At 39.0% G+C, this 9,426-nt stretch overlaps 2 protein-coding genes across 2 annotated transcripts; both read right to left on the bottom strand.

The window, feature by feature from the left end:
- Positions 1-548: 548 nt before the first annotated feature.
- On the bottom strand, positions 549-2,561 carry LOC104445757 (cysteine-rich receptor-like protein kinase 25). The gene is made up of 5 exons (XM_039312412.1): positions 2,398-2,561; positions 2,179-2,300; positions 1,871-2,081; positions 1,489-1,726; positions 549-1,344 (listed from the first exon to the last, which is right to left on the bottom strand). Exons 2-5 carry the CDS (start codon positions 2,296-2,298, stop codon positions 1,167-1,169), a joined length of 747 nt encoding a protein of 248 aa, XP_039168346.1. The 5' UTR covers positions 2,299-2,300; positions 2,398-2,561; the 3' UTR covers positions 549-1,166.
- A 600-nt stretch (positions 2,562-3,161) lies between these two features.
- LOC120294032 (putative cysteine-rich receptor-like protein kinase 9) lies at positions 3,162-4,201 on the bottom strand. Its single transcript, XM_039313901.1, has 2 exons — positions 3,355-4,201; positions 3,162-3,178 (listed from the first exon to the last, which is right to left on the bottom strand). Exons 1-2 carry the CDS (start codon positions 4,199-4,201, stop codon positions 3,162-3,164), a joined length of 864 nt encoding a protein of 287 aa, XP_039169835.1.
- Between the last annotated feature and the right edge of the window lie 5,225 nt (positions 4,202-9,426).

The following is a 9,426-nucleotide window of genomic DNA, read 5'->3' as shown; positions in this document are numbered from 1 at the left end:
TGAAAAATGTTTTCATTGCCAAAATATTTTCGTAGATTGTGAAAGCATTTTTTGTTCATCCATTTTTGTAATCAATACAAGCGATCATTTTTAGGAAAATATTTTCTAAATTATTTATTTTCCACAAAACAAATGGAGCCTTAGTAATAACATATTTTTTTATTTGAAAAAAATTGATAATGTGAATAGCGGGGCAGTCGTAACAGTAACACCATTCATGTAGGTTGTATAAATTTTGCTACCTTAGTATAGTTAAAGCTAGTGCGTTGATTAATCAGTGCTTCCATTCAAAGCTTATAATATTTCTCCTTCCGAGATCTCCTATCTTGTCGGAAAACCTCTGCCAACTCTGAGTTAGGCTTTGTTAGTTGCTAACGCCAAGTCAATTCCTATACCGCTACCTATGCCATGCTTGGTCCCTTGGCATATTGAAGGTTCTGTAGCACATCGTCATGAGCACTGGGCTAAGCGGCAATTGAGCAACTCAAGGGACTGCTGGCTTAACGATGAAAGCACAAAGTTGAGAAATGTAAGTCATACATAGGATCTCCAGTAAACAGACGTTGCTCATTGTTCACTAATGGTATCCACGGAAGGCCAATTATATCAAGGCCTGCAAAGCTATCACATAAAACAATTATTTGTATCATCGGGGGTATGATTCCGTAATTGTCACTCCATTGACCGATTGCCGTGTTGATCTACTAATGGATTGATCTGTGCTTTGAGGGAAGAAGGCCGGACGTTGAGGTTGCGGCATAGTGACGGGCTGGCTGCTGAGCATGTGAAGCACTGTCGCCATGGTGGGTCTATCAACCATATCTTCCTGAACACAAAGTAAGCTGATGTGCAGGCACCTCAGTACTTCATCTCTTGAATGCAAGTCTAGGATGGCCGGATCCAGAATTTCCAATGGTGTCCCGTCTCTCCAGTTTCCCCATGCCTGTTTACAATCCATTGGAAAGAAAACACCATTGGTAAATTGTAGCATTAATTCAATGGAGGATATAATTAGTATTACACGAGTTATGTTAACCATATTCGCAATGCTGAAGTCATGTTAGTTTGGAGGGGGCAAAGTGTACATGTACTTCCTGTACCAAAGTTCGGCTTGACTCAGTCGAAATATCAAAGAGTGCAGTATGACATTTGCATCGATAATCTAGTTAGTGACAATAGTATAGGCAACTTACATAGCTAGCCAGATCTTTGCCCCCATCTGATTGGCAAAAATGATCATTCTTCTTTCCAGCAATGATCTCTAGAAGTAGGATGCCGAAACTATAGACATCAGATTTAACAGAGAATTTCCCACTCCTTACATACTCCGGAGGCATATAACCCCTACAAATGAAAAGCCACATTGATTGCAACACCTATGTGCCTAAAATAGAGGATACAACAATTTAATCTAAGTGTGCTCTAACAAGAGCACATCTCTTGACACAACCAAATGATCAGCCAATGTAATGAGAATTTGAAACTTACAGAGTCCCTGCGATTTTATTAGTGCTTGCATGAGTTTGATCAACTCCAAAGATCCTAGCCATGCCAAAATCTGAAATCTTCGGGTTCCAGTCATTGTCTAACAAGATATTGCTTGCTTTCAGGTCACGATGAATAATCCGAAGTCGGGAATCTTCATGTAGATAGTGCATTCCTCGAGCTATTCCACATGCTATCCTATAACGCTTTAACCAATCCAATTGCATATTTTTCTTAGTATCTGCACAATTAGATTCGTGTTGTAATTCAGTAATTGATCTAGCTTGCTAAGACTGGATACCTATTTTCAACTACAATTCCATCGTATAATGAGTAAGAGGATGGCATATTAGAGAAGACAGTTGCATACTCAACTTAAACTTACCGTACAAAAAGTAATCTAGACTTTTGTGAGGCAGAAATTCAAAAACAAGTAGCTTTTCTTCTCCCTCCAAACAGTATCCGAGTAGCCGCACGAGGTTTCGATGTTGAAGCTTTGCTACCAACGTAATTTCATTCTTAAATTCTTCAGCACCTTGTCTTGAGCTCCGAGATAACCTCTTCACTGCTATATCTTGCCCATTAGGAAGCCTCCCCTGAAATGATTGTTTCAGTTGTTTCTAAATCTTTTCTTTTGACGATAGTCTTTTAACTAAACATGAGCAGTTCCTGATATATCAAAACTAATAATACCTGAAAAACTTCACCGAATCCACCTTCACCCAACTTGTTTTGACCAGAGAAATTGTTTGTAGCAGCTTGTATCGTAGCTAAATCATATTGTGAGGGTTCCTCGTTCGTAATTTTATTCATGCCTACATGACGAAACAACACAAGACTGGTCATTTCAATGAAGACATAACTTTTCCAAGCCGCGGACACAATGTTTTCAACAAGAACTTAGTCAACTACCGGCTTCTTCTTGGACGAGCTCATGGGTCGGGGTCCCTTTCCTCCGAACGAAACAAGAAGCAAGAGAGAGAAACACTACAAGTACGCCAACGGGAACTGCAATGGCAGTGATTATCAATGTGGATTTATTGCTTCTTCCTGCATATGGAGGATCATACTTTCAGTTGTGGTGATAGCTTTCGTATATTTTGCAGATATTTTCCAAGGGAGAGAAGTGTTTCTCTGGTTCTGAATAAAGATACGCCAATTTATATCCTTCTAAGTCCAATACGAATGCATCAAATGGATGGTAATCAAAGACAATTTGATTTACGAGTTTTATTGTAACTAGACTTGTAAATGGTTTGATCTGACAGAATAAAATCAAGCAGTGCATACTTACAAAAAAAGCTTACAACATTTATTTAGTAAATGATATAATATAAGTATCTAAATAAGTAGATCACATGTAAGTATCAAATATGAGGCCAAAAAATTACTTTGTAAATCACTTTACTAGTGATTTTTAATTTCCCTTCCGTTCTATTTAAAATGAGTTCAAAAACCACTTTTAAAAAGGGCTCTTGCAAGTCAAAGTGGAATCCCCGTGCCAGTCCCTCGTGGTCCACTCATGCCCGTGTTTACCAGGAGTCGTATGCATCCACTCAATTCCTCACTTGACTTTAAGGTGGCATTTTCTTTGGAAAAATATTAATATATAGTCCGTCAACACCATAAAAAGATTTACACATTGAATGGATATGATTACATTCATGGAGATTGTATTATCGTGGAAACTCAGCTGCAGTACACATTCCAATGATCAAACACCAATTGTATAAGAAATTTGGCTTATTCCCAAGCGAAAAACAGCTATTTAATTTATAATATTGCTGTTCGACGAAAAAAGAAAATTATAATATTGCGGGACAGAGTGGGAAATAATAATAAAAAGCCAGAGAAAACAAAACCAGGTACCTTCAGGTGCAGTCACCTGAGCAGGAGGAGAAAGAAGCCGGACCGGTGGTGGCGCTGCCACCGTCACCACAGTCACCAAGTCGGGATCGTAAAAGGAGTAGACCTCAAACCTCACGTTGCAGCTCGGAGTAAATACCTTTCCTCCTGGCGTTTCCAGAGGGAGACGAGCTATCGCCGATCGGAGGCATGTGCCGCAGTCCGATGCGGTCAAATCGGGCGTGCACTCCGCGAGCGTGTACAGCCGTTGCGAGCCCACGAGCTCAGCCTCTGCGGCGGCCACTTTCTTCCCCGATCCACTGCTCGGGGCCCTCCGCAGTACATCGTCCATGGTTTCATTCAGGAGTTGAAAGAACCCTGATGGGTCCTCTGTGACGTTCAAACCGTTCACCTGCTTCGCCGCAGGGAGTTGTTGCATGACCGAGTAAATGGGCTGATCCGAGTACCTTAGCATGCATATGTCGTACCAAATGATGGAGATTCTTTTGCCGGGGCATCGCCAGCCAATATCTTGGGCTGCGGTGGCTACGCAGTTGCTGCATGTCGAGGCGTCGATGTCACCACGGCAGAGGAAGATCCCGTAGGTCTGGTCTGGCGGGTATCTGCCACCAGTGGCGTTGCTGAACCCGCCACTGCTGCTGATGTTGTTGCTGGCGGACTCGGCCATGGAGGAAAGTGATGAGAGGAGAATGTCGAGGTTTGTTTGGTAGGTGGAATTAGGAAGAAAGGGTTTGGTGTCGGGGCAATAGTTGTCGATAAAAACAGGTGCCGCTTCGCTGATGTGTGAGATGCTGATGAGCAAATTGATGGAGAAGAGGAGAGGGAGGGACATGGTGAAGGTAGAGCTCATGTTGTGATGGATATGTTACATTTGGCTTTCGCGGGTTCTTCTTGAGTCATTATAAGCTTTGTATAAAGCCCACTTTTGGTTGACAGATTTGTATTTTTTTTCTCTTTCCAAGAGCTTTTGATTTGTCTAATCGAATTCTTGATCTTACATTATTTTTCTATTCAAGCACCTCCCCTAAGTCTCCTCATGGACAATCTTCTTGGCCGTATTTCTCGGAAAGTTATTGTGGCCGAATATGACGGGTGCTTTTCACACGTAACTTTCGCTCAACTAATTATGAGCCGGAACAGTTGGGTAGCACATGGAACATTCTATTATTTTATTCTTTTACTCCCGGAAATGAAAAAAAAAAAATTCATTTGGTGACGTCAACTATTTTTTCTATTCCTCGGTATAGAAAAGTAGCTGAGAAATATATTTTAAATATAAATAAGAAGTAAAAAAAAAAGTAATTTTTTGTTTTGGAAAATAATTTCTATCAATTGTTGCCCTCCATCACTGCTGTTGCCGTCGGCTGACCACCATTGCCAATTGGCAACACGGCAAGGGGTGGCTGCAATGGGTGGCAGTGGCGGCAATCAGCAGTTGATGGCTGCAAGTGGTCGGTGGCGGTGGCTACGGCGGCGAGCGACAGCAATGACGATGGCAAGCGGTGGCCATCAAACACATTCCTATTTTTTTTTTTTTTTTTTTGGTAGATTGTATTAATACATTTTTATTCTTTTTCTATTACTAGAATATAAATTTTATATGGTTACCAAATACATTATTTTACTTAGAAATTGTTCCGATAAGTAGAAATAGAAAAGAACTATTTAAAAATATATATATATATATATATATTTCCTAGAATAGAAATGTTACTATTGCACCCTAATGTCCCACGTGGACTTTTATGGGATTGCAAAATAAACGTCTAATCAAGTGAGTACTATCGTGATCTCCTCAAAGCCCTCCCGCGGGCAGGAAAGTTAATGGTTAACTAAGTTTAGGTTTAGTTCAAGCTTTTTAAAGCTCTCCAATTAATGACTTATTATTCGAGTGTTTTAACCTGCAAGTCCTACATTTTCATTTAGATTTATGGTGGATCAACTAGAAATCCAATTAAAATATCAGAATAAATATTTTACTCCTACGCAACCCGTAACTAGAAAAATTAGAATTGAGGACTTTACACTAGTTAATCCATCAATGCCCTTACAATACTTAAATCTCATTTAAACCTTGAGATTGGATGATTTTTCAAAAGATTTTTTTCTTGCATTAAAAATATTCAAAAAACTGATTTAGGCTTTTTCCTAATTTTTGAAATCGTTGAAGTATTTTTTTTTTTTTCATGCACTTTTAAGAGAAAAGTACTTAACTACCAATTTTAGACCGACCAGGTCGAGTCCCTCCCCTGAACGCTAAGCACACCTCTTTCCCCCTATTTTAATCTTCTCTCTCTCTCTTCCTCCTTCTTTTGTCCTTCTTCTTCTCTCTCGTCTTATCCCCCGTTCCTCTCTCTACACTAGCAAGAATAGGAGAAGACAAGCATTGACAACACTGAGACCTTCACGCTCGACCAAGATCAATTCTTGTTAGTTGGGTTCACTTTCATGTGAAAAAAGCTTAATGAATAGCAAATCCAAAAGGACTTGAGTCCATATGATAAATCACATGGAGAAATAGAGTTTTTCACTATCTTTTAAGTGGTAACCGCAAATAAGTTATTATGGACATAGTAATAATAGAAAAAGAGAAAGCAAAAAATATGGAGTTTCAGGGTCAATTTGATTTACATCAAGAGGTTGATTTGTGGTCCGATTAAGCTGAAATTTTGTCAACGTGTTCATGGTACACTGTTCTCGAATTTGGACGGTTTGATTTTTGTTTGAAGCTCCCTACACTAGATTTTTCTTGAGTCAATAAAAACTTGTGTTTTTTGTCAAATTTATCCTTGATCTCTTAAAAAATTTATGCATGTTGCCAATAATGATGTTCTTGAGGTCTTTGCTATTATGTACCTTTAGTATTTACTAGAGAAGAACATTCTTTACCCAATTTTGTTGAGAGTGAAAATTTTTAGGTGGATTCTAATCCCATGGTTTTTTATCTCCTCACATTGGGGAGGTTTTCCATATAAATAATTGCCTTGTGTTTGCATGCTTGAAATTTATTTTACTCTTCTATATCGGTTTTTATTAGATTTACATAAGAGGAGAGATTATTATGCTGTGTTAATATGATATGTTTGAGTTGTTACTATTCTCTCATTAAAATGGTATCAGAGCTTTGGTTATTGCTTGATTTGGGTGAGGCTCGCAATGGCTAGGTGAGCCTTTAACAAGTTGCCGAACCTCACCTAGCTGGTCACTGGTCGTCGGCATCGGCGGCCAACAATGACTAATGACTGGTGGGGGAAGAAAAGAGAAGGAGAAAAGAAGAAAAGAAAAGGAAAAAAGAAGAAGATTTGGACTGGATTTTGGAATTGTTCTAGAAAACAAAACAACAACTTTTTCTATTTCTTAATTCTATTTCAAATCTATTTCCAAGAATAAACAAATGAATTTTTGTTCTCGAAAATAAAAAATTTACTAAATAATTTTCTATTTCAAATTTAGGAAATAAAGGAATAGAATAAGTTATTATTTAACCTATTAACAAACAGGCCCTCAGGTTCCAGTGTGTTGTTCCAAAAAATATGAGTTCTTTTTTCTTTTTGAACAAACAAAAAATACGAGTTCAAAAGCCACCTTAAAAGGGCTCTCGTAAGTCAAAGTCAATTGACTTTGAGTGGAATCCACCAATGGCAAATTGCTGCCAGTCCTCGTGGCCCGCTCAGGCGCGTGTTCACCGGGAAATCTATCCATCCACTCGTTTACGACTCGACTTTAAGATGGCATTTTTTGGGGAAGATATTATATAGAATCGATATATGCAGGCCGACATCATCGTAATACTAAACGAGTATATGACCAATGACTATGATTCTGTTGATCTAGATAGATTAAGTCTATCTTTCTCTTTTGTCCTACTAATCTAAATTAAACTGGCGATAATATTATAATATATATTATCATGGAAATTCAGCTGCAGTTCACATTTCTATGATCAAATGCCGCTTTTAAAAGAAAATTGACTATTTCCCAAGCAAAAAGCAGCTATTTTAATTTCTAATATCGCCCCAAAGAGAGGGAAATTAAAATAAAATAATAAAATGACAAAACTAGGTGCCTTTAGGAACCCCCACCGTCGCCAGAGTCCTCAACGCAGCAGCGTCTTAAAAGTGGGGCTCCTTAAACCTCACGTTGTAGCTGGGAATCAACACCCTTCGTCTCGGCGTCCCCTGAGGGAGACGTGCGATTGCCCGCCGGAGGCCTGTGCCGCAGTCCGAACCCGTTAAGTCGAGTGTGCATGCCGTGAGCGTGTGAAGCTGTCGCGAGCCCGCCAGCTCGGTATCGGTCGTCTGTGATGTTCGAACGGTTCGCACGTATAGACACGGGCTGTTTGCATGACTGAGTAAAAGGGCTGATTTGAGTACCTCAGCATGCATGCGTCGTACCAGATGATGGAGGTTCTTTGTCGGCTAATATCTTGAGCTGCGGTGGCTACGCGGTTGCTGCGTGTCGGGGCGTCGATGTCGCCGTGGCAGAGGAAGATCCCATAAGGTCTGGTGTGTTGGGTCTTGGCCGGCGGCGGCATTCGCGAACCCACCACTGCTGCTGCTGTTGTCGCCGGCAGAATTGGCGGCAGAGGAGGAAAGTGATGAGAGGAGACTCTCGAGGTTTTTGAGGTAGGTGGAATTAGGAAGGAAGGGTTTGGTTTTGGCGCAATTTTTGACGATAAAAACAGGTGCCGCTTCACTGATGTGAGAGATGCTGATGAGCAATTTGATGGAGAAAAAAAGGAGGGAGATGGTGAAGGGAGAGCTCATGTTCTAATGGATGGGCAAAACCGTACACAAAAGTCTGTACACTACTAGAAAAATCCAATCAGCGATGGGCAAAACCGTACACAAAAGTCGAAATAGGTCCTAAGCTCTCACTAGTGACGGCTTATACACAATCAATTGTCGTTGATGAGGGTTTTGAACCTGTTACCAAAAATGTTAGGGACGGATTAATCGCATGTCCCTAAAGGATAATAATTAGACGCTCGTCCCGTCAACTCAATAATAAAAGAGCGATAGATTAATCTATTTAAATACCATGATATCAAACTAAAATGTTACTTGAATCAATCAAAGAAAGAAGAAGCTCAGAAGATTCGTAAGTATTAGAATAAAGGAAAATATATACATTGGCCTCCCAGAGAAATGAAGTAAGACCAATGGGTTTGAAGCCAGCCTCCATAGACATAACTTAGCGACCAACCGAAGAAAACTTTCATGGAAAGACATCTTATATTGAATGAGTAAATCGAAAGAAGAAGATGGTCTATAATCAGCACCATCAAATGTATTTTCAATGTAAAGATCAATAACTTCTTTAACTTTGAAAAGAAATTAGATACTTACAAAAGGATAATAAGACTATTTGTTCAACAGAAAATGAATGATTTGGAAAATATTTTCTTAAAATAAAAGCTTTTATCACTTGAGATAATTAGTAAATGAAAAACATTTCATTATCAACAACAATTTTTAGTTAAATACTTTTTATGGATAATAAATTATTATTATTTTTTTATTTTTTAAGTGATATAAGTTCAGGAAAATATTGTTTAAATAATTTGTTTTCCGCTAAATAAATGAATCCTAAAAGTTGGTTGAAGAAGAGAGGAAAGTACAATAACCACCTCTCCAAAAGGTCATCTGATTTAAGAGAATTCAATACATCGTGGATGGAGCACCTCAAGGTACCGAAACCCCAATTTTTTAAAAAGTAAAGATTTGGGTCGTCTAGTGGGTCAGATATCGAATACTCCCATATGATTATTTGGTTCTAGATAGAAGTAGTGGGATTCAGTCTTATAGAAGCACAATAATGTCCAAATATGCTTAATTACAATGGATCTACGTACGATTTAGCCTCAAATAGTAACAAACCTTAGACGAATCTTAATAGCTATCATTAATAATAGGTGTAGTCTTGTTTTAAGTGCACACAACCCCCTTTCAGCAATGAACAGCTTATTCTCCAAATTTATAGATTTTGCTTTTTGTACATCATAAATCTCAGTGGAAGGCCAAGGATTCTCACAGCAAGACCGTCCATTAAGAAGGATTTTGGTCACACCACCAT

Source organism: Eucalyptus grandis, chromosome 5, assembly GCF_016545825.1.
Source record: "Eucalyptus grandis isolate ANBG69807.140 chromosome 5, ASM1654582v1, whole genome shotgun sequence".
Classification (NCBI taxonomy): domain Eukaryota; kingdom Viridiplantae; phylum Streptophyta; class Magnoliopsida; order Myrtales; family Myrtaceae; genus Eucalyptus; species Eucalyptus grandis.
The sequence above is the reverse complement of the archived record's forward strand: the minus strand, read 5'-3'. Positions and strand labels throughout refer to the sequence as shown.

Bases quoted from the DNA above. Each gene is read 5' to 3' on its own strand.
- LOC120294032 (XM_039313901.1), bottom strand. From the start codon at position 4,201: ATGAGCTCTACCTTCACCATGTCCCTCCCTCTCCTCTTCTCCATCAAT.
- LOC104445757 (XM_039312412.1), bottom strand. From the start codon at position 2,298: ATGAATAAAATTACGAACGAGGAACCCTCACAATATGATTTAGCTACG. The intron at 2,082-2,178 runs GTATTATTAGTT...CAATCATTTCAG, and splicing joins GATTCGGTGAAGTTTTTCAG to GGGAGGCTTCCTAATGGGCA. The intron at 1,345-1,488 runs GTAAGTTTCAAA...TTTCATTTGTAG, and splicing joins AATAAAATCGCAGGGACTCT to GGGTTATATGCCTCCGGAGT.